Consider the following 25,791-nt stretch of genomic DNA (forward strand, 5'->3'; position numbering starts at 1 on the left):
TCAGTAGATGGAGGCGGGCGTCCTTCAGGCTGCGTTTGACTTTGGACTTGATTAAAAAAACACAGCGGACCAACACCAGCAGATGCAGACATGGCAGCCCAGACCATCAGAGACTGTAGAAACTTCACACTGGACTTCAGACAGCTGGGCTTCTGTGCCTCTCCACTCCTCCTCCTCCTCCTCCTCCTCTAGATCTTGATTTCCAAACATTTGAATTGACTTTCTTCTGAAAAGAGGACTTTGGAGCACTGAGCAACAGTCCAGTTCTTGATATTAGGAATGCAGCTGTTGTAGCCCTTTTCCTGGAGGACATCTGTGCATGGTGGCTCTTGCTGTCCTGACACCAGCCTCTGTCAAAGTTCTTGTGTTGACTCTTCTTGACAAGGCTGAGGTCGTCCCTGTTGCCTGTGCACATTTCCCCCCCACATTCTCCCCTTCCAGACAACTTTCCATTAATATGCTTCTCAGCAGCCTTGCCCCTGATTGTGGCTGTGTGTGTTGAACTAGACTGAGAGATACACGGTATTTACAGTGTTTGAACAGTAATTCACTTAAAACTCCAGGCTGCTTTCTGGTTGTCCTCCGGTGTCTGACGTTGATGCGTGTGGGGGTCTGAGGGCGTGTCCTGCTCCCGTCTGTTCAGCGGCTCGTCCCAGGAGCTCCAGTGCTGTACTGTAGGCTACTGTGTGAGCTGAGAGCGGAGCTCTGCTGGAGGACCTGCGGTGTTGGGGCTCTGATCTCCGCACTGTTTGAGTGGACCGAGGCCGTTATGAGTAACCGTGCCCGTGGGTGAGATCCTCTGCGATGGAGACCGCTCTCTTCTTTGCTGTGAACAGCTGAGCGCTGTAGGAGTGAAGGGTGAAACACGTGGCATATGAGCTCAGAGAGAGAGAGAGAGAGAGAGAGAGAGAGAGAGAGAGAGAGAGTGAGTGAGTTAGAGTTGAGCTGCTGATTCAGTCAGAGGAGCTGAGCGCAAACGACAGCGCGTACACCGAAGTTCACTCAGTTAGCAGCTTAGCCACGAACTCAGCACAGACCGCCGCGTGTTCAGTTTTACAGCAGTCTGTTTCAGTCAGGCTATTTTTATTCGCATTTTACCGAAAGACAAGAGAAAGATGAGGGATCCAGCGACCGCTGCTCCGCGCCTCCCCCTCCTCCTCCTCCTGCTGCTCTGCTGCTTCTCTTCTTTCACAAGAGGTAAGAGTTGACACATTTCTCTGCTTTTATGGGTCTTAAGTGAAACAGTGAGTTCATGAAGTTAGCTGTAGTGCGACCCAACGTCCTGTAGGTCTTCGGTCCGTCCACAACGGGGATCGATTTTCGTGGTTCAGATGCTTAAAAGAGTAGAAAAACTAATACAAGTCATTTAACATGTTAACATCCCCCCTCTCTCTCTCTCTCTCTCTCTCTCTCTCTCTCTCTCTCAAACATATTTTTACTTTACCCGTTTTTATCTGTATTTTTTCTTTCTTTTTAAATATATTTTCTTCTTTATTTTTATTTATTTATTTTATCTGTCTATATGTCTAGCTATCCCTATACATCGCTTTGTCTTTTATTCTATCTATCTATCTATCTATCTATCTATCTATCTATGTGTATCTATCTACATCTCTGTCTCTCTCTCTTTCTCTCTCTCTCTTTCTTAAACATGTCTAGCTATCCCTATACATCTCTTTGTCTTTTATTCTATCTATCTATCGATATATCGATCAATCAATCTATCTATCTATCTACCCCTCGGTCTGTTTGTCTGTCTGTCTATATATCCCTCTACACCTATCTATCTATCTATCTATATATTTATCTATCTATCTATCTATCTATATATTTATCTATCTATCTATCTATCTATCTATCTATCTATCTATATATTTATCTATCTATCTATCTATCTATCTATATATTTATCTATCTCTATCTATCTATCTATCTACATCTCTGTCTCTCTCTCTTTCTCTCTCTCTCTTTCTTAAACATATTTTTACTTTCCCCGTTTTTATCTGTATTTATTTTTCTCTTATTTTTCTGTCTTGACATTTTCTTTATTTTTATTTATTTATTTTATCTGTCTATATGTCTATCTATCCCTATACATCTCTTTGTCTTTTATCCTATCTATCTATCGATATATCGATCAATCAATCTATCTATCTATCTACCCCTCGGTCTGTTTGTCTGTCTGTCTATATATCCCTCTACACCTCTATCTATCTATCTATCTATATATTTATCTATCTATCTATCTATGTGTATCTATCTACATCTCTGTCTCTCTGTGTCTCTCTCTCTCTCTCTCTCTCTATATATATATATATATATATATATATAATTTAGCTTCAGATTCTCTGTATCTTGTTTGTTTCCTGCTCTTTCCCCTTCTGTTTATTTACTTACCTCACCTTTCTTTCAGTTCTCTCCCTGCCGCCCCTGCTCCCCTTTCACTCTCTTTCTTTATGTTTTTATTTATTTCCATATTTTGTTTCTGCTTTTTCATTATTAATTCATATCCCCCCTCCCCCCTCTTATTACTTTCCCGCTCTCATTGTTCTCTCTCTTACACATTTGAAATCGCATATGTCCTCTCAGACCTTCTGTACCGTACATTGTACATAACACTCCAGCCTGACTGTACAGGGCCATATTACAGTCCAGATCCTTTCTGAAGGAACAGCTTCATTTTTCCTCACTCACTTTCCCCGGCTGAGGTCAGTGTGCCCTGCCTCGCTCTTTTTAATTAACAGTATTTCCATAGGAGAGGAAACCAGATGACAGGGCTGTGCAGTTGCGTTCTGATGTATTCAGAGAGAGCACTGGCAAGCTCGCTGCCTTAATTACAGCCCAGCGCTGCCACCACAAACATTCAGCTCAGCAGAGCTGCTCACAGGACCGTAGGCCTGAAAAGGAGACTGCAGATGATAACCAGCACAAGGGGTGCCTTTGAAAATATGACTCATGTACGGATCACCTTGCAAGTTACGCAGCCCAAAAGTTCAAGTAGCTGCTTTTTGCCTTTTGGACGTGGTCAGCTTGAATTATGCTGCCATAGATTCGCTCCATAATTCGCTATCGCTGCTCTCTAAATCACAGCTGGCTTTCTGTTTTGCTAAGGCCTTCCTGCAAATAGCCTTAACGCTTTCATTGCAGATGCATGTGTTTCTACGTCAGTGTGGCAAGACTGGCAGGCTGTCGATCTTGATATAAGCTGAATTCATGGACTGCGCAACAAAGAGGCCATCTGTCTTCATCATAATTATTCTGTTCTCTGGGGCTCTTGGGCCATATTACACCACTATTACATGGTGTCAATCAACGTCCAGTGATGACGAATGACTGCGGACTGGGCATTCAGGTCATGTGACTCAACATAAATGAGGGACTTCTATGCACCTACTCAGAGCCTGTATAAGCAGAAAGGTTAAGAAAGTGAATCACATGATGGGAACATTGGGCTGATGGTGTTTATATATAAAAGGTGTGATGTCCTCCATCTCTCTCTCTACCCCCAAAGCATGAGTGAAAAAGGCACAGATATTTGGTATCTCAGTTACATCACTCACATTAGGGTTGTTCAGGATGTGTTCTCATCTAAAACCACAACACACTCTCTCCTCCGCTCTCTGTGGCATCCCTTTAACTACTTGTTATTAGATGTTCGTCATTGGCTCACAACTCCCCTTTTCCCATTTGCCTTGTAGCTTCTTTTGTGTTTTAAGCCGATGGGTTTTTTTTTTGGTCCGGAGACAGACCGCCGCTCTGACCTCCTTGAAGTTTCAGCGGTGCGTACGTGGGTGAGTGAGACTGTACTGAACACGCTGCTGAACAATCACAGTTTATTTTTAGAGCCAAAACCTCCCTTTGTCACACTCCATGTCCTAGCTGACTGCCCGCCAACGTCTTGTTCCACACAGCTTGGTCTTGTCCTCGCTGCCGGAAACAGGCCCTTTCCAATAGCCTCTCTGAGCTAATCTACTTTCTTGTTGTACAAGAAAAGAAACGCCTTCAGACTGTTAAAGCAGAAGTCTGATGTCAAATCTGATTTACAGAGTTGTGCCCTTACCCCGACCCCTAAGTCTTCATCAGCCAAGACAAAGTTGCCTCTATAGTTGTGCACTGGCTATTGTTGCTAATATATGGCATCAGTTGGCATTGTGTAGGCTTAAGTAATTGCAGATCAAATCTCCAAAACCGTGTCACACAGCGATCTTAAAGGTGTCATAGAATGCATTGATGGAGTATTTTAAGCAGCTCTTCGATATAAATAGTATGTATGTCACTTTGGTTGGGGTGAAAAATGCTCAGATGGGATTTTACAAATCCACTGATAGCCATGTTATTTTGCCATAAAGAATTACTGACTCATTGCCATGAAAAGAAGAAGCTCTGTTTTTATTAGCTGGTTTACAGCATCACAACAGCTTAGCATAGTGTGATTTCAAGTGTATGTTGGGCGAGGAGAAATTCATTCACCTGACTTGGTCGCATTCATGTGGTTTGTGTAGAAAAAGTTAAAAGTTACTTTTTTTGTATTTTAATAAATAGTTTTTATTCAAAATAACATGCATTGATTGTAGATGTTAATAAATATGTTTCTATTATAAGTAATTGCCCAGTTTGTGCAGAATTAAAAATTTCGATGGCTCCAACTTCAGCTTCCGACTTAAGAGTGTGTTCGTGTGGAGCCAGTAAAACCACTTGAATGCAGCAATAGCCCAGCCTGGCTTAGCACTGTAATGTGAACGAATTATTTTGTGTAATTATTCCTTACTATCCCTGTATGATAATGCCCATGTCCTCTCTGTATCTTCTCAGATTATCTATGTCTGAGAAGAGACTGTAGCCAGTGTCCAGGATTAGCTTTTAGCCTAGCACCTGCATCTGCTAACGGCTTCCTTGCAGTGAGCGGTAGTCCCCTGGCTTCTTCCGGTTGGCCCGTCTCCCATTCTCTGGTTGGCATTAGCTTTTATACCCTTGTGTCCATATTCTTCGAAAGTAGCCATGTGTTTACAAAAAAAGGCTTTCGCTAGTGGGCTGGGTGTATGTAAACATGTGTTTGAAGGTTGCGGTAGGTCACTTTCATGTACTGGACTCTCATTATTCAGCTATACAAGACAGATAGAACGTTCTAAGGCACCTTAAGGTGGCCTTAAGGTGCCTTAAGCAATCTGTCAGCAATCTTCCACCTTATAGATGGGAGAAAGCCTATTGGCACATTGCCATTACTTCTAAACACTATGAGAAGTGTTTTATATTACACTCACCTGCCATTCTCCAAAGTACTGTAATATCTGAACTGACCGTCTTAAGCTGCAGAGAAATTTGATATTAACTGACCTCAGTTGCACTGTCTCATATGCTTGCACTTTTGCACTATTTACGTGGCTTCTTTGAGAATGAACTGATGTGGCATTCTTTCGTTTTCTGTTTGGTTTATGTGTGCGAGTCATATTTATTGGAGCTAGCACACAGAGCTGAGCCAGCTTTGTCAGTATTACTTTGCAGAAACGGTCAGCAATAGACAGCTGAATGGAAAAGAGCCACAGGCACTGGGAGATTGCTGACAGTGTGCCTCTGCCTGGCTTAGCAGTTTCTTGTTTCTGTCATATGGCTATACTTTTTAGCTTGAGTGATATTACAGGATAATAGTACCATTTGCTAGAATTGGTCATGATTCATTGGGTGTTATTAGAATCTTGTAGCATGTCTTATAGCTGTGCGCTGTATTGTGTTGGCATCTCTTGGCAGATTTCGTACTTTACTTCTTGGAGTCGGAGGTGTGCATCAGTGTAAGTGACTATGTACTGCTGCCGCTTTCGCATGCACATTAAGCAGCCATGTGCGTCTGTTAACAAGGTGCAAATGAGTCACATTAATGTGGAGGTATTGACCTTTATTCAGACTGAAAGGATCATGAGCACAAGTACTTACTGGTAAATAGGAGTCTGCAATTATCTTAGCACATCTCTAGTGGAGCAATGTTATTCCACCCATTGTCTCATTTTGAAAAGCATATATATGCAATATATGAGATCTATGATTGGGATCTATAGATAATATTATTATAATGAATATTTCAGTAATCTCAGTTTACAATGAAAATGAATGTAAATATTTTATTCTAAGTAGAGAGACTTTTCTGGGCATAGGGCTGGGCAATATGACTATTTTATTATATTGTGATACATTTCTTTCCTTTTCTAATCATAACGAAGATATCAGTTGGAGGAAGTGCAGCAAATTATGATTTAATTGTGATTCAATTATGAAATTATAATTAAAATCACTGTACTAAGTTTGGGAGAGTATTTTAACAGCAGTTTCTAAGAATCTGTTGCTACTTGTGTATTTTTCCACAATCATGTGTATAACAGTATATATTGTGTATCGTGAAAAAGACCTTTTTTAAAATTGTGATATTTAATCATTTTTACCATATTGCCCAGCCCTATCTGGGCATATCATGGATAAAATCATCGCAACACTGTGCAACTGCACTCTTCCTTATGTTTCATTAAAGCAAATGGTTCAATTCATTAAAGTAAGTAATTAGTGCAGAACAGTGAATAGAATCAGTATACTAAGTATAGGATAGTATTTGGACAGCAGTGTTTAAGAATTTGCTGCTTCTCTTGCATTTTGTCTGCATGTCAACATATTGTGATAAATGCTGTGTACTGTAAAAACATCTTAAATGTTGTAATATTAATGTAATAATAATATTCTTACCATATAACCCCTAATTTGAAGTCATTGTGGAGGATTTCTATTGGTCCATCCATCATGAAATTATGACAAAAAAGAAAGAATGGCTTTTTATCAGATTCAAATAATGTTAAATAGAGAAAAACAGCAAAAAGTGAGTTTTCTAGAGATCTCTACTTGTTGTGTAGTGTAAGATTGGCCTGAGAATGAAATAGGTGTCTGTTGTGTACCAGACAATTATGATAACTGCTAAGGTGGTTGAATACATCTTTCTTCCATTCCTTTCTTTTCCAGCGACCTCAACTGACCTTTCTGGTTCTAGTCAAAAGTAAAGCCTCTCCTCTGCTTGGGTTGGTAAACTGTCATAAACAACTGTTATTCTGCGACTACCTGTCTAGTGCCTTGTTTCACATCATCAGCATCTCCTACTTGTTTGAGCTCATCAGATCAGAGGCTGTTGGCTTTTCTCTTTGAACTGCCTTCAAAGCTGCGATTAGCAAAACCATGTGGCTAGGTTAAAAGCACAAGCCTTTTCAAAGTCGGCTGAGCCCAGGTGTGTATGTGTGTGTGCATGTGATAATGGCTAGGATGATACAAGTAGTGCCCTTGTGCTTCTGCTATTGCCTCTACTCATTTGCTGACGTGATTCAGTTCCCACTGACGCAACTGAAACAATAACTGATCCCTCGACTCCATTAACCCGCCTTTATCTCTCGCTCTCTCTCTCTCTATCGCCCAGCTGTGTGGGAGGGGGAGGGATATGTAAAAGTTTCATAACGTCACAAAAACGAAGAGAACGGGCTGTTTTTGCAGCATGCATTCTGTTTATGGACTGTGTAGACTGTATAGAGTTGTGAATGGTCGAGTATAACGGAGTCTTGGTTTTCCAAAAAGCAAGAAGAATTGGTAATGGGGAAGTGTTGGACCCCATCAATGGGAGATTGCCGGTTTGATACCCGGTGATGCCACATCCATCCGTGGCCGGGGGTCCCAGAGAACACTGCTTGCTGGACTTTCTCAAGGTGTGTAGGATGGCCTATCGTATCTCCCCATCAGTCAGCTAACCTGTGTGGCCAGTACACTACAGTATTTTAGCCCCAATTTTCAAAGATTGCAGACAAAAGCCTCAGGTCAGGCAAATCAGTGTTCAGGTGTTCAGTTGACATTGGTTCAGTTATGTGTGAACTTCTGAAAGACATGATCCGAGAGCTTGCCGAGTGATCGCCAATGCCTTACAGCCCTTTGACTAATATCTAGCAGGTCTGATATCTGAACCTGTCAGTGACTCTAAATTCGGTAGCATGAAAAGTGTTGTGGGTGGAAGTTAGTGCAGCGACTAGCTACAGCCAGTGAGAGTGCAAAACACAGGGTGAGGAGAAAGCCAAAGGTGGAGGGTGTCACTGGTTTCTTACACATCCATTTTAGAAGGGAAAATGTGTCTCGCGCATGGCATCACCAAGCGTGGTTTTGGAGATTCTGGTTAATTCTGGAGGTGGGAACTGGAAATTAGTCAAATTGAGTGGGGTGAAAACTAGAATAATAATCAACAACTGAATGCATTATTAGACATATATGCTAATTTTGGAATGTGCTTGAATACTTTAAGGTACCAGTATTCAAATACAGAAATCACTATTCAGGGCTCCAGATGATGACTAAACTGATTGATTGGTTGCAACCAAAACTATTAATTGGCAAGTAATGTAATTAATAAACTCGCAAGTGGCGACAGATGGCAACTTTGAATTATTATTTTTATAGGTAACTTTACTTACTTCTATTTGTCTTACTTTTTCTTAATTTAACAAACATTTAAGTCTTTATTTAAAAAAGTTAATGATAGCAACAAAAAAGGAGGAAACAAAAATGCCTGCTTGCAGAATTTCGACTAAAAATGTGACCACCAAAGCAGCAGCTGAGCCAAGCTGAGCTCAGAGTATTAAACATCAGCGTGTAGAAAATGGCTCTGTTAGCACCAGTGGGTTACTGGAAGAGTCTACATGATATCACATGATGACATGAGGAATTACCCATCCCCAAATTCACATCCCAAGTCTTGCTAATGGAAAAAAACTGAATGTGTTGATATTTTTGTCTCCTTAAGCTTTTTTTTCTGCAGCCCTGCTATGTGGGTCTGTCGAATCATGGACTGTTTACAGCCTTTAATAATGTTTATGTGTATTTGGGTTCTCGGAGACCTCAGACATTCAAAGTTTATTATTAATAATTTATTAGCAGTCTTAATAAAACAAGGAAAGGTCAATGTCAGGCTGATAAAACAATGTCAAGTGTGTTTTTCTTTGACCTTTTAAAAAAACTAATGCAACAAATACAACATGAGGCAAAATGCTGGCAACACTCATTTCTGTCCTCTAGATCATTTAGAGGACATAAGTGGTACCGGTGGAAACACAACGAAATGTCTAAAAGCCACTATTAAGAAATTAGTTATATGTATTTTTTTATTCTCCACCTGCATAATGATGCACTGGCATATCTCGCTGCAGAATTAAGGAACACAGATCTCACCTGCCCAGTAAAGGTCAGTGAAATGACAGGGCAGGAGAAAGAGACTCGTTGAGGGAGTGAAAGAGCAGGAGGAAAGTAGTGAGTATCAGTGAAAATGAAAAGGGCAGAGATGAGCATCAGTACGCTTGGAAAACCTTTTCAGCTCTGTCTTACGAGCCCCGCTTATTCCAGTGAGAGTTCTGGGTAAATGCCAGTATGTGTGCTACTTAAACATTTGTAGGAGTGTAAATGTTGTAGATTGTGTTTTGTTTTTTTAACTTTCTGGGGAAAACGGCAGTGGATGGGGGCATTTGCTGTAAAGATCTCTTGAGGAAAAGCGCTACACATACATTTGAATTAAACAGAATTGAATTGAGAGAGCATGCCATTCCCAGATCAGTCTGGCTGTTGACCGATCTGGCATTAAAAGTCATGTAGTAAAGCAAGGCACTCCATATCCATTATGATGATGCACTGAATATTTTTGATTAACATGAAATTGCCTTATTATTATTTAATTCTATGATAACCTTTACACAGTTTTGATATGGCTGTTCTTGGGACACATCATCTAGGTTATTCAGATTACCTAAGTAGAAGTAGCCGTACTTTCACAAGCAAAGCACACAAAGAGAATCAGAAATATTATTAGATTTAGTGCAGCATGCTTGTGACATGCTGAATAAAAACCAATAAATGTGACTTGCCTGTTCCAGCTGACCAAAGGTGCTGCATTAATGACAGTGTCCGTGTTTATTCGTGACAAATTTCTTAAAATGGAACAAAATATTCATGGGTGACCATCAGTATACACAAGGGGAGGTGCCTACTGTGATCCTAGGACTGGAGAACTGTTCAAAGCTCAAATACACACAGACAGTGATGCGAGTTAACCTAAAAGTGTGTTATTTACACACCAGTCACACCCAAAATACTAATTCTCTAGTCCCGAGGTCTAATATGAGCCTCTGTGGTGGCTCTTGCTCCGATGGGTGGGAGGTTTGCGTTCTCTCTACAGGCTCTCACTACCTAACTGTGAGGCTAGCACCCTCTATTGCCTCTACTCATTTGCTGACGTGATTCAGTTCCCACTGACGCAACTGAAACAATAACTGATCCCTCGACTCCATTAACCCGCCTTTATCTCTCGCTCTCTCTCTCTCTATCGCCCAGCTGTGTGGGAGGGGGAGGGATATGTAAAAGTTTCATAACGTCACAAAAACGAAGAGAACGGGCTGTTTTTGCAGCATGCATTCTGTTTATGGACTGTGTAGACTGTATAGAGTTGTGAATGGTCGAGTATAACGGAGTCTTGGTTTTCCAAAAAGCAAGAAGAATTGGTAATGGGGAAGTGTTGGACCCCATCAATGGGAGATTGCCGGTTTGATACCCGGTGATGCCACATCCATCCGTGGCCGAGAGTCCCAGAGAACACTGCTTGCTGGACTTTCTCAAGGTGTGTAGGATGGCCTATCGTATCTCCCCATCAGTCAGCTAGCCAGTGTGGGTGTCTGTTCTTTAGGATTTTAGCCCCAATTTTCGAAACAACAGCTGTTTTTCAGATCGCAGACAAAAGCCTCAGGTCAGGCAAATCAGTGTTCAGGTGTTCAGTTGACATTGGTTCAGTTATGTGTGAACTTCTGAAAGACATGATCCGAGAGCTTGCCGAGTGATCGCCAATGCCTTACAGCCCTTTGACTAATATCTAGCAGGTCTGATATCTGGACCTGTCAGCAACTCTAAATCCGGTAGCATGAAAAGTGTTGTGGGTGGAAGCGACTAGCTACAGCCAGTGAGAGTGCAAAACACAGGATGAGGAGAAAGCCAAAGGTGGAGGGTGTCACTGGTTTCTTACACATCCATTTTAGAAGGGAAAATGTGTCTCGCGCATGGCATCACCAAGCGTGGTTTTGGAGAGTAGACTGACTCGTGCTAGGTTTCTCCTGGTGAAAGATCTTGTAATTGGTGGCCCTGTGTGGCCCTGTGTCAGTCTGTGAGGCTAGCACCCTGTCTATTGGCTCTCGCTACTTGGCCCGGAGGCTAGCGCCCTGTCTGTTGGCTTTTGCTACGAGGCTGAGAGGCTAGCGCCCTGTCTGTTGGCTTTTGCTACGAGGCCAGGAGGCTAGTGCCCTGTTCATTGGCTCCCACTACTTTGCCAGGAGGCTATCGCCCTGTCTATTGGCTCTTGCTACTTGGCCCGGAGGCTATCGCCCTGTCTGTTGGTTTTTGCTACTTGGCCAGAAAGCTAGTGACACTTTCCTGTGCCTGCGAGAGCTTAACCTGTAAAGCCACTAGGAGCATCTTTTTTACAAGCTGCAGGTAAAGGTAATGGGTTCCCAGCATGAACTGGCTAGCGAAGCGGTTACCCCACCTTTCTCCCACAAGTAACTAGCAACTAGCTCCTCATGATCATCATGGATATCAGCCAGAGCACACAAATACACAACTTTATACTAAAGACACCACTGGGCCTGTAGCAGCTTTTTTGCATGCACTGCTACCATACAGGTATACTTAGTTTTTTTTCTTTTCATGGACAGACTGTCCTCCCTCTTTGGATGCCCCACTCATGATTTAGCTCTGGCGCCATGCCTGGCTCTCTAAAGACCTAATATTAGGACTGGCATAGAACGAGTATGATGCTAGCTCTCCATGCATATAGACAGCAGCAAAGTAAAACACTGCTGTGGTTCTTGCTTTTCATTGCCCCCGTACATGAAATAGTGAGTTCCTCAAAATCCTTTCCAATTCGCGCTAGCCCCACTTAATTGCTCTTGATAAATGCTGGCCTTGTGTACCGTGGCTGTGATATGTGAGCTGCATTAAGCTTGTGTTTGCGTTAGGTAGCTGTAAGCCATGATTTTTCCTGGTTGCAGGGGGCTCTCAGGCTGGGCTGGACAGGCTGGGGCTGGGAGGGCCAGGCTGTAGCTTGTGAGAACAGGGCCATTATTGTGGGGCTTGCCCTCAGGAGCTGTATTCTGCTCTCAGGGTGTGGTGGAGGGGTCTACACACACACACACACACACACACACACACAAGCTCCCTGAGGAAACTGACCTACATGTGTGTATGTGTGGGTGTAAGGGAGAGAAAGACAGAAAATGGTTGAGGGCCAGCTACTTACCTAAGAGCTGTGTGGTTTCCAGGAATTGAGGGGAGGGGGGGAGGGGGGTGAGAGAGAGAGAGAGAGAGAGAGAGAGAGAGAGAGAGAGAGAGAGAGTGAGAGTGAGTGTGAGAGAGAATCATCATGGATTCTGTCAGGTAAGTGTAACGTACAATACCCAATAGAAACCTTTGTGTAGCCTCATTCCTCTCACTTCAGTTGAGGGACTGAAAGGCAGTCTTTGAGTGTGTGTGTGTGCGTGTGTGTGTGTGAAGAATGGGGATTGGTATGAGGGTGACATGCCTCTCTGTATCAGTGCTCTAATGACATTAACATGAAGTATCTGGATTTTCTCAAGATTGCAGCAGCAGCAGAGAGCAAGAGGGCTAAAGCGAGGACGTGTGTGATTTGTCTAATGCATGGCATGAAAAGCAAACAAGAAATAGAGGCAGTGTTAATATGGTAGTACAACTAGTGAAATATTATCCATGAGGACTAGCTTTGACAACAGATATCTGCTCTTGCTGAACAATTACTCAACAAATACGACTTAATATGACAGCTAGCCAGTCAGACTGTGGCAAAATACAAACGTCCTGGTGGGTTTTATAGTTTAATGTGGTGAAGATGATCAGTAGCTGGAATTGACAGGCCAGGGTCTTTTGACTGGCCTGCAGAACAACCAGTCACAGAGTGTTGTTTTTTAGGTGACATGGAAAGGTAGCTGCAGCACTGTGCAGCAACAAAAACAGACCCACTTAAAATGTCACTTAAATGTGGCGTGACTGTTAGTATTTCACTTGATTTTGTCTTTGTTTCCCAGCAGACTGCCAACGTTCCGACAGTTGTGCATAGGTTGGCATACTAGATGCACAAGATGGCCTGCACTGTATGGACAAAGTGCCTGAAGCTGCAAGTAGAATGGTAGTGTCCAACACTAGTGAAACCAGTTTGTTCCACTGGTCCAGAACAATGTCATTTCTTCTTTTTTATATCTTACTTCTGATTTTGATTTTCAGAATGGAACTAAATATGCACAGGTGGCTGTTAGTATACATCAGGGGAAGTGCCTTGATCTATTTCTTCTATTTTAGTGTTTTTGGTGCTATACAGAACCTTTTACAAAGTTTAGATATGAACTATTCTAGCTTTTCTCAAATATGGAGAACCTTTGAACAAGACGAAAACCATTTAAGCAAGTGGTTATTTGAGTTGTCAAAGATCTATATATATAAACCATTTCCAGTACTAAAGAACTGTCAAATGTCCCATAAAAACATATATCCTCTGCCTCGTTTTCCTTCCTGGCTTCCTGTAGCTGCTGCCTATTTCAGATTCAAAACCCTGACGCTGGCCTACAAAGCCAAGAATGGACCAGCCCCTCTGTACTTGATGGAAACGGTCAAAAGCCGATCAGTACCAAGAGCCCGTCCAGCTTCAAGTATAGCTCGGCTCGACCCGCCATCCTTTTAGAAGAAGGAAAGGGGCTAAGGAAGTGGGTAAATTATTGGCATGTCTTTCTGCCAACACTAGGTCATGGTACATGCCTGTGCAGCACTGTGAAAATACGTGATGCCTTGTATTTAATTTATTTCCTCACTCCTCCCTCTTGGGACCGCTGCCAGTTCTGTGGTGCTGAGACTTGAGATGATAAGCTGTAATCACTTACAAATTGAGACAAGCTTTTGAGAGACAGGAGCAGGAAAACATAACAAGGGAAGTGAGTACCATGAGTCCAGTGAGGCGAACCGTGTCCAGCTGGACTCGGCGCTGTATGACTCAGCAGTTACTACTGTAGCATGATAAAACTGTGAATATTCTGGCTGACGAGACAAGATTTCGTTAAATGGTTGAGAATGTTGTGCTGGCTGGATAGTAGTAGAGGATGTGCTGTTATTATGTTTCATGGACCATGTCATGTGACCCTGCTTGGTAAAGGACACAAGCCTTGCCCTCAGAGCCTTAATATAGAGACCACATATTTACCAGGCTGGTGCGGCAGTAATGCTACCATTGTTATAGTGATAATACAGATGCTTGTAGGGGTCAGTGTATGCCGCAGTAGCGATGCTAATGCCATGGAAGCGATGCTGATGCTGTTATAGCGATGTAGGGCGAGGCCAGCAGTTGACACGACAGCACTCCTAACACCGTGGTAGCAATGTTGGGCGAGGCCGGCGGTTGACAGAGTAGTGATGCTATCATCACAGGAGTGCTGCCGTATGTAAGCAAAATTGGCTTCTCTAGGCTGGCCCACCAGATGGTCATATTGTGAAATAGTTTATCACAATTATGATACAATAGCACCATATTGTCTGGTGTCTGGTGTTTTGTATTGAAGACCTAGAGGGCCATGGATTAGAATAGGTTTTCCTGAGAAACTGAGACAGCAAAACATTTTTTTTTTAATTCAAGGTGTTTTCCTGAGAGCTGAGGCCATTGCTTAAACATATGGATGGTCTGAGCTGTGGTCTGATAATCTGAGCGTAATTCTGCCTGCTTTTAGTTTTTTGATTATGAGAAAAGATATAAGATATAATAGTGATGTTATTTATCCCCATTTTAATTTGTAGCTTTTAAATGAACAAACAGCAGTTTCTCAAAATAGCTGTAGGTTAGATGTCAAACTTCTACTGCAATAAAGTACCACTTCACCCCACAGCCACTGAATTGCTGGATCAGACCTACTGTGTTGTGCTTTTGTGTTTATGTGTGTGTGTGTGTTAAATGTACCGCATATCACTGTGGGCTAGAGTAAGCGCAAGTGTCTGCTGGAGAAGCTGGAGTGAGTCAGCACCCCTCTAGGATTTTAATGTGGTCCAAACACATTTTCTCATTTTTTATTTATGATGGACAGATAGTGCTCATTTCCATTCAGAAAATCCAGGCTGTCCTGAATAATGTATATTTCAGAGCCAGCTTTTAACAGCGCCTTTCCCCGTCTTCTGTTGGTGACTCACTACATCCGATTTCCCCATTTTCCCCCCGATTTACTGTTCATTTCCCCTTCATTACACATGCAGACAGATGCGTCGTTCTACTTCCTCTCTATATATATTTCTACCACCCACTGACACACACACACGTAGGTGTATGATTAGCCTGGTACTGTTGTGTAAAAGTTTGTTTGCCCGCAGGAAGTCATCAGAAAGTCTTTTTTATCATCGACCCTACCATCAGGAGGCCGCAGCTTCGATCCTCTGTGACGCCACAGCCATCTATGGCTTGCTCGCTCTGGGTGGCCCTCCCAGTTAGCGTGACGCTCATTAACACGTCTGGCTATTCAGAAGGGCTGAGATATATTAAGCAGCTTGATTCAGACCTCAGTGTAAGATCATTTTTAGTTAAACCTGCTTGTGTTCCCCCTCTAGGTGAGCATGATGCAGGCCCATTCACGTCTCCTCCCAGTCTTGGACCACCAGAAGCCTCCACACCTACACACTTCTTCAGTGCAGAGGCCAGCTCCCCTACAAACTCTACAGCTCATCAGCACATGAACATCTCAGCAGTGGACAGCAGCACTACTGAACATTCTGCTAATGGCACCCTCTCCCAGGGTGAAAATAATACCACAGACAGCACAGAGGCTCCAGGTGAGGTTTCCATGGACAGTGATACTAGTCTGTCTGTTCGTGTGCTTGTGTGTTGCACATTTATCAAACTTTTTAAAGTAAGAATGCTGATCTGGGATCAGTTAGGGTTCACTGAATTCAGTTAGACAGCTGATGGGAGGTGATCTTAGTTCAGTATGTTGACTCTGAGATGCTTAAGAAATGAGGTACCCATAATCAGTTAATAATAAAAAAAACGTGCCCACCAGACAGGGATGAAATTGAGGATGTACCCATTGTAGAAATATCATGTGAAGACTCACAATTTGCTATGTGGCTTGAAGCATATCCCACCAGGGCAGCTTAAATACATTGTACAGACCACAAAATTACATATAACAGTGGATCCTGCCCTTTCCCAGACTGAAAACAGTGCTGAAAAAAATCAGAGCAGCAAGAAGGAGCCCTTCTTATTAAGTGCAGGCCAGTATGTCTGTAAATGAACTATAGACCTAGCATTCAGCAGCTCTTTCTGATTCCCTCTTTCTCTCTGTTGGTGTCTTCTGCCAAGTGGGCACACCAAGGCATTGCCAGACGTTCTCAACATAGCCCCTCTTCACTTAGGGGGTCAAAGGCCAGGGTTATTTTTAACTGCCAGCCTGGATTGCCCTAGTGAGCTGGCATAGCAGGCACTGCTGAGACACTGACTGCTGTTTACAGATCACATTTGAGAAAAAATGAAAGAACAAAAGGGCCTGGGCTGAAGGGCAGAGAGAGACTGGACAGTCTGTGTTGTAGTAGTGTGGATTGGAGAATGAGCGGGGTGTCCATCACAGTCAGTGCAGAATCCAAGACCACTAAAGAAGGTTCATGTCATGGAAAGAATATGACTCATCCCTGACCAGGGAGATTACAGAGACCCAGGTGTGAGGTAGCGGTTGCCAATGTGGCAAAATGTCATATGTGTTTGGCAGCATGCAATGCATATCATGATATCGGGGTTTTTTGTTTTTTGGGGTTCTTTTCCCACCAGAGAATTGAAAAGCTGGAACAAAAGTTGGGACTGTGTTGTTACAGCCTTAGTAACTACAAGTTCATTGTCACAGCATTGTCCCCTGTATTTTCAGGTCATGTGTGAGGCTTCCTGAGGTTTCTTTGCCGTCTGTGATCTCTTGATCTACGATGGATAAAGGGCTTCAGCTGGCCAGTCTGCCGAATTTGTAGAACAATGGCATCAAACAAGCCTGGCTGCGTAGAATCACAATAGAGAAGTGGAGAACGTTAGGCTAGAGGAGAGGAGAGGAAGGGGGCTGGGGGTTGGGGGTTGGGGGTAGGGGGAGGGCGGGGGGGTGGTGAGAGAGGAGAGAGACTGTGTGATTAAATGCAGTGCGAGATTTGACAGGAAGGTGAGAAAGTTTGAACGCTCATGGCGCTTCTCGTGCTCCTCTTCATATACGAATGCAGAGAAACACCTCCTCAACACGGTTCACACGTTTCCAACAGCTGCTGGCAGTGGTGCACACACTCGCACACACAGGTGTATGTGCTAACGCGCAGCATGAAAGTGAGAGAGGCATGATTTTACAAATCAGACATCTCTCTCTCTCTCTCTCTCTCTCTCTCTCTCTCTCTCTTTTTTTTTAAACACACACAACATGGGAAAAGTGAAGTTGGTTGTACTGTGTTTGTTCTACACTATCACATCTCACGCTCTGCTTCACAGCTTGACTTGCTCAAGCCAGCTCACACATAAGCTCCATACACTCCCTCTCAAACCAGTCTCGGGGCTTCTCTCTCGCTCCCTCTCTCCCTTCCTCCCTTATACAAACACACACATACACATACACACACACACACAAAATTGCTCTGTTCCAGTAGCAACAGCACCATGATGATCACATGACAGAATCACATGGACTATTTGGAACGAATCCGTGTACGTGTGACAGACATTGTCTAATTCAAGTTAAGAATCTCCTGTTTCTCAATTAGACACTAATTAGAGTCTAAGGTCATAACATTCCTTTTTTAGCTTGATATCGTACAGTGGCATCTTGATTGTTTTTTAATACAGCAAAATTAAGGAGTGTCTGAAAATCGGCATAACATTTAATATGTTAGTAATTCCATTTCTTTTTTTAAACTACTAGGGGCCACAGCTCCACAGTGGGCTGAGTGCCATTAGCCCATGGGCTGAGGAGAAAATGATGTGTTTTACAAATTTAAAAGTCGGTACTACATCAAACTTGTTTAATTTGAAAACGTGATGGTTTTCTGGATATGGACCCTTTAAAAACCTCCAATGAACCCTCCATTGAAAGGTTCTTTAAAGGACTGGTCTGTGTCACTTTTCTATTTACAAGTCTATAGATATTATTCAACCCTCAGTCAGTTGGTTCTATTGAAGGCCTGTGTCTGTCCGTGCATGCGTCCCACTCATGTGAGATATCTGTGCCAGCTGGGAGGACACAGCAGACAAAAGCTGCATTTTCTAAAGACGATTGTTCATTCACTTCTTTAAAAAAAAGAATAATAAGCTAACGTAGCACACATGTTGCATGCCTTTCAATTATTGAGCATAATACAATTTCCTTATGAGCAGAGATCCTATACAAACGCACTCGAACTAGCGTTATCATTTCCTCTGTCTTACAGTTTGCTGATTCCATAGTTACTGTCATGGGTTCATTAATTCCTAATCTAGGCTAATGCTGTCATTTCCTGTGTAATATGTTTAGTTAATAGCCGTAGTGTAGCACTAATGCCTTAGCTGAGTGATGTCTTATCTAAGCTAATGTGTTTCTTCACTTCTGATTCTTCTCATAAAGCCTCTGCTGCCACAGTGGCTGGAACTACAGTGGACCAACTCGCAGCAGGAAATGGTACAAGTGTCCCTGGCAACCTCACAGACACCCAAGATGGCTCTGACCTTTCAGCAGCAGATAACCCTACTCTCTCCACCATGACAGCTCCCACTACAACTACTACTACTACTACCACAACCCTGCCAACCACCCAACTGCCCAAAACTGAGCCTCAAACCAGCACGCCAGCTCCCACCACTACACTTCAGACTCCCTCTGCTACTCCTTCTTCTACCACCAGTCCCCAAAGAACCACTGTTACCCACCCGTCAGCAACCACCAGCTCGGAGCCAACAAGTGCTCAAACCAGAAGGAGCTCTTCAACAGCTCGTACTAAGAGCACAATGGCGCCAACCACCACCGTGCCCCAGACTACCGAGGCCAGCAAGACCCACAGCAGCACTCCGGTCCAGGCTAAAGCCCGTGCAGACACCCCTTCTGAGCTGAATGTTGGAGATGAGGGTGAGTGAGCACTGCATTGAAGTTTAATACCTTCATTTTGTTCTTTAGTCCCGCAAAAAGGGTCTAGCGGAGAAAGGTAATGACGCTGTGACCTGAGTCATGCTGCCTGTCATCAGCAGCCAGAGCCAGAGAGAGCACAAAATGGACAAAAATGCAGATAAAATTCAAGCTTCAAGATAGCTGCTATTACTATTGTAGCCATGTTATCTGCATTTGTTCATATAAAGGATAAAGGATAATTCGTCGTATTCGTCACTGTACAGTGTGGACTGTACAGCGAAATGTGTCCTCCGCATTTAACCCATCTGGTAGTGAACACACACTCACACACACACACGTGTTAGGGGCAGTGAGTACACACACACACCCAGAGCGGTGGGCAGCCAACTCCAGTGCCCGGGGAGCAGAGAGGGTAAAGGGCCTTGCTCAAGGGCCCAACAGTGGCAGCTTGCCGAGCCCGGGAATCGAACCCACAACCCTGTTATCGATATCCCGGCGCTCTAACCGCTGAGCCACCACTGCCCACTCCATATAATAGACAGCAGTATATCATATAAACTAAATGAGCCAACTTTGGACACCAACCACATGAATAATCAAATGTGTTTGGGGGTAGGAAAAGTTGACGTGGTAATAAATTGCCACCTTAAATGCTACATTAATGGCATAATTTTAGATTGGCTAAGGTTTCTTCTGTTGAAGCGTAGTTCTTTTCTTGTGTGTGTGTGTGTACACTTAAGACAGTTGCCATGTCGCTATGCGCGCACATCACTTTCTGTTTGTTTTCATAGGGATACGTCATGTAGTCTGCTATGCTGTTATCAAAATGCAGCTGTGCACACGCTCCCCAACATACAGTTTGCACATCTGCCCCTTTGTCTAATTGAAGGCGAGCTGTTCAAAAACCTGCAGCAGACACTTCAGTAAAAACTGAAAAGGGGCCAACCACAGCCCAGGCTGCTGGTTATTTATGTGTGTGTGTGTGTGTTAAACAAGAGCGTGCTTATACCTTTTGGAGGCTCTGAGGCTAACCAGGGGCAGGGACGACTTTACGCTGACAAAACAAAAGAACAGACTAAGCTTTGTGCCACTGCCAGTCCTGTGCGTCAGCTTGGTGCACGCGCAGACACACACACACACACACACACACACACACACACACACACACACACACACACACTGACACAGACGCATGCTCTTGTATACAGATACATAAACATTTCCTGGTATCTCTTTGTCAATAACTGCTGCTCACTTGTTATCTTTTAGTGACAGTGCGTCTCTGAAGACATTTCTCCTCTCGTACGGTTCACTCGTTTATGTCCATACAGTACATATTTGGAAATGAAGCTGCAAAAATGGCTTATTTTGAATCACATGAACCAACACATTTTCAGAAAACACCTGTAGATCTGCTTATTTTGCCTAAAGAATCGTAGCGTGGCCCACCTAAGCTATTCTAATGATCAACAGGGTACAATGGAAGACAGAATGAAAATGCATTATATCTGTTTTTGCATTATATCTCTTTTTACAAATATTCTGATATGCTTACTATGTGCAAATTGACAGGTTTCAGGTCATTACTGGGTCAAAAATGTCAAATATTAAATATTCAGAATTAATTTTTTTCTCCTTGCCCATCCATTCCCAAATGCAAATGTGCATCATGTCGACCTGTTCCTGCCCGCCGTCCTGTAGTAACTCACTGACCTCTAATTAATTTTTATTTGTTAATAGACTTTAGGCAGTTTGTTCACAAATGAATGAATTGTGTTGAAATAATATGGCAATAATGGTCATCAGGCCCTGTTTGAAGTAACTTCACCATTGGCTCTTCATTCCTAATAAACACAAAGGAAGAAGTCAACCACAGACGGTTTTTCATAGTTATGTATTACAGTCCCAGGCTGCAAGATACTGTGGTGAGTCCCACAGGACTGCAGACCTCTACCGCAGATGACTGTTCCAAAATCCTTAAAATGTTGAATATCTAGTGTAAAATCTATAATGTGTCATTTATAGTACATCCATATTATTGACTTATTGATTCCAAACTTTTAAACAAGTCCTAATTTTGTTTGTCTTTGTCTCCTCCGCTCCCTCTCAACGTTCTCGTTTGGCTGGGATCTGCAGACTCCAGTGCTTCCTTGGATCCGCTCTTGGCTGGCCTCGTGTCTGTCTTTGTGGTAACCGCTGCCATAGTCTCACTCCTAATATTCCTGAAATTCAGACACCGCAGCGAGCGTCCAGAATTCCGTAGACTCCAGGATCTCCCCATGGTGAGTCGCGGTCTTCTGCACTTTACCCGCTGTCTCAATACAAACATCAGTACTATGGATCCTGTAGTTAAAGCTCCAGCATTTTGTCATATCTGTAGTATATGCTTAATTTGATCTTGGACGGTAAATCAATGCAGTAAAAGCCAGACTGCCAGGCACCTGTTCTTTTTTTTTATACGTTTTCTGGAGAAATTCTTGTTCGTAGTAAAATGCTGGGGTATTCCTTTGATGCACAATTTCTAGGCACAAGGAAATAATAATAATAATAATAATAATGTACCATAAATGTAGCATTTAATGCATTTCTTTTCTTTGTAGGATGACATGATGGAGGACACTCCTCTCTCCATGTACAGCTACTGAGCAGCCGAGAGAAACGCTTAATTCCTTGAATGAGACACAGGCCTCCTCTGAGCACACCCGCCCTAAAGCCACCGTTCCTGTATTTAAAAACAGATGTTTTGTTGTTAGGGTACACTGCTGTTAATCTGTCACTGTTTTTAGAAGGGGAATGCCATGCACTCTTGTTCTCTATGGGGACGTTAACTCAAAATCCTGGGCCAAAGTTATTTATTATTTCTTTTGCTGAAGGAAGATGAAGATTGTTGCCGAAATGAGGGAGCAAGGTTTTTCAAAATCCCTCACAGTGAGGGTGAACAACCCTGCTTATATACACCCCACATCAAGCCCCACCTTCCAACAGGGGTAGTTCGATGGCCATTGGCAAAACGCATTACACCAGTAACACCTTTTATGCGAGCAGATTTAACCCTGGAACTTTAAATCCTGGATTACTTTGTGAAATGCTGAGCCTAACGTCAGTGGGGGTAACCAAAGGCAAAGACCAAAGGAGCAATGTGCCTTCATCACAAAATACTAAAGCTCCAAGCCAGATGTAAGTGGACGTCAGTGTATTAAAATGATTCTGTATGGTTTAGGATTTTTTTCTTTTTTTTTATGTGTGTTCTGGTTGCTGTAGACATGGATATTTATACACGACTCCTCTGTTCAGAGACGCAGTGCGGTCTTTGATTTTTGGGTCGTTTTTTACGATAATTATAAACTGCATGTGTATTACACTAGTGTGGAATTCACATACAGTTTATTTTTGATTTATTCAATCTAAATCAAACACAACTTGATCGTCCTAAAACTGAAAAAAAAAAAAATTTTGTGCCCCTTAAATCTTATTTACTAGGTAACCTCAAAAACGTGGTTGATCAGGCAGATACGGTTCTGTGCAAAAGTCATATACAATTAAAAAGCTTGGCATCAGGACAGTACAGAGCAAATGTTTATGTGCCCGGGAAACACTAAAAATAGATCCAACTATACATTAATACAAACAGTAGTGATTATGGCAGTGTGTTTTGCTTAGCTATTTCCAAGCGGAAGCCCTCTTTTCTTTGTATTTATCATCCAACACCTGATTTAGCTGTTCATTAACACTGACAGCATTTGGCCGATGCTCTTATTATCCAGAGCAATTTCCATCTGCATCAAGTGACACAGGGAAGGTGAATGTAGCATTGAAGTCATGCCCAAAGATTCTTATTAGGGTCGTGAGGTAGGCTTTTCCAACTGAGGAATCAAACCCCAGTTTGGGGGGCTGGGGGGGGGATGTAAGCCACCATTCTTCATTACAAATCTGGAACCAAACTTCTGTACTTCTCAAAAGATATCAGTGACTTTGCTTGTGAAAAATGTAACAACAAAATACATGCAAACAAAACATCAATACTGTACTGCATGGTTTAAAGAAAAACACACTAATTGCCACATTAAATGAGTTAAAACACTTTGCTTTGGTGCCTAAGACTTTCACACAATACTCTGTGTGTGTGTGTGTGTGTATATATAAATTCCTAAACTCCAGACAACAGGTTTTTGGAAAGTGGCTCTAGAGGCAGTGCTGCCTTTACAAGGTTGAGGCCGTTAGACACAAAATGGCCTAAACTTTGAAAGGATACAAGAATGTGAAGCCACAGACAGCATTCATTTAAGTCAGTGTTGACAAACTTTGATTCTAGCATAGCCGCAGATACTGTTCTCGGTCACGAGAATACAGTAATTACACGTAATATCCCCCAGCAAGTGAGTTTCCTGCACCGCTGGCTTTTGGTGCCTCGCTATATGGTAGAGAGTTGTTTGCTTGCACTTTATTGTGGGGTTGTGGGGGTGGGGTTGTGTTGTGTTGCGTTGGGGAAGGTTTTAGGGAGTGTGTAGTTTTTTTTCTTTGTTTTTTCTTTAAAGTAGTGTTGTCTTTGGACTTTGTATGAGTGAAAACCATTTCCTCTCTCCTCATCAACGAGAGAGGCTTTTAAGAGCCACTTGTATATCAGATCCACGTTCTGATAGCATCCTCTCCTGGAAAGCTCTCATTAGATTTGCTTGCTCAGAGAGTTTTCCTACATTACTCAATCCTGGGCCGCGTACAAGCGAATCACTTGTTCCACGCTGCAAGTTGATACTGAATTCAAAGCATCCATCATTTCATTTCACTCACGATTCACCGCATTGTGCGGAATGTGGTCACATGTCTGAGCAGCAGTCCTGAATACGAGTCTGTGCCTGCATGAGAACTTTTAACTGGAGGCGTGCTCTTAACTTGGACTGGTCGTGTCAGTCAGGAATGGGAGAGAAAGGCATTGACTGCAGGCTGACCTTTACATGTCTCACCGAACACTTACAAGATCACATGAGTATTCTTATATCTGTCTGTCTCTCTCTGTCTCTTTCTCTCCTGGCTAGTCACTTCTTAGAGCTGGGTTTAATATTGTAAGCCTACTGCACGGTCGGAGATGCTGAACTGAAAGTGAAACAGGACACCATGCTTGTACCCTCTTTGTTCAGAATGAAAAGCCATATAGGTAGTTGTGTAGAGAACGTACAGGTTTTTGCCATCACAAAGTTTGGCCTTCATATGTCCAGCTTTGTGGAAATCAACTGTTATTTAGCAGGAAACGGCTGAATGAAGGTTTCACTTTTTTGTTTTTTCCACAACTATGTTCCACTGAAATCAGGATCTTCAAACTTTGTTTTTGTGGTTTGTTGTTGCTTCAAGTGAAATGTGCCAAAAGTGCTTTTGTATGATAGAATTCTACCTTTTTTGTGTTGATGTTTCACATTTCTTTTTTATTATTAAAATCTTGACAACACATAATTTGTTATTGTCTGAGTATATATATTATAATCCTTAAGTTACAAGGGCTTCACAATTACATGATTAAAACTTCTTTTTAAGCTAATTAACTTGATTCACATTTACATTTATCTCTATAAATCAGCTTGGTGTTTGGTTCACAGTTTTGGTGATAAACCGGAGATCCACAGATTAATTATAAAGCTGTATTCAGCAGTCTGAACATTCTTCACAAGGAGTAGTCCTTTAGCTTTCAAGAGGTTTTTGTGTGAATCACTGAAAAAGAAGACACCCAAACCAGCATGATCTCATTAAGTCATGTTTGGTTGCTACAATTTTATGAAGTAGAATTAGATACTTGTTATACTAAAAAAATATTGTTGCCAACCCTTAAAATGAAAAATGAAAAGAGTGAGCCCGTTGGCAATACACATTTCTATTAATTTTCAAAATGCTTCCCTTTTAGATTTTCTGAAAATGTAAATATTCCAAGGTGTCATAAAAAGGAAATTGTTCTTAGATGTGCTGTTTTTTTTTTAGCTTCATACTTAAGATCAATGGTTACTGGTCAAAAATCTTATCAAAAAGGTCAAAAAAAAGTATCACATTAATTAATTTTCACATCTTTTTCTCCTACTAAAATTCAGAGAACTACTGCTATTCTTAAACATATCTATTTTTCCCCTTATAATAGTCCCACACTTGTCTTAGACTGTAGGTTCAGATAATAAGACTATAAAATGATAATACTTTATTAGAATTAATTAAACCAGCTGAAGTACTGTTAGTGTCTTCATAAGGAAAATAATGGACTTTCACACCACGCTTTATATTTTTAAAGCATATTTCTTTTCCTCCACTGTCACTTCTAGCTCTTGTTTATTCATTTTCTTTGAACAGTAAGTCGGACTTGTTTTCCCCCTGCTATCCTGCACAGGTTTAACTGAATCATGGGAAATTTCAAATGTCACGTCATTTATGATACGTTGTCAGATCCAGAAGGGAAAAAAGGCTATTACAAATTTCCTACATAAGAAAAAGTCCTCAAATATTCCTTCCCAATTTTAGATATTCAGTTACCTAACCCACTCATGAGTACCCTCCCTTATCAAATGTACTGTTCCCAACACTGGGAGGGTAAAGGGCCTCCTCCAACACATGCACAACCAGCCATGCC

The 25,791-nt window shown here is 42.3% G+C and overlaps 1 protein-coding gene across 1 annotated transcript; it reads left to right on the forward strand.

Moving 5' to 3' along the window:
• Nucleotides 1-664: 664 nt before the first annotated feature.
• Nucleotides 665-24,635, forward strand: LOC140557461 (uncharacterized). The gene is made up of 5 exons (XM_072681909.1): nt 665-1,197; nt 15,685-15,906; nt 18,693-19,190; nt 21,327-21,472; nt 21,791-24,635. Exons 1-5 carry the CDS (start codon nt 1,116-1,118, stop codon nt 21,833-21,835), a joined length of 993 nt encoding a protein of 330 aa, XP_072538010.1. The 5' UTR covers nt 665-1,115; the 3' UTR covers nt 21,836-24,635.
• Nucleotides 24,636-25,791: the final 1,156 nt, after the last annotated feature.

Source organism: Salminus brasiliensis, chromosome 1 (genome assembly GCF_030463535.1).
Source record: "Salminus brasiliensis chromosome 1, fSalBra1.hap2, whole genome shotgun sequence".
Taxonomy (NCBI): Eukaryota; Metazoa; Chordata; class Actinopteri; order Characiformes; family Bryconidae; genus Salminus; species Salminus brasiliensis.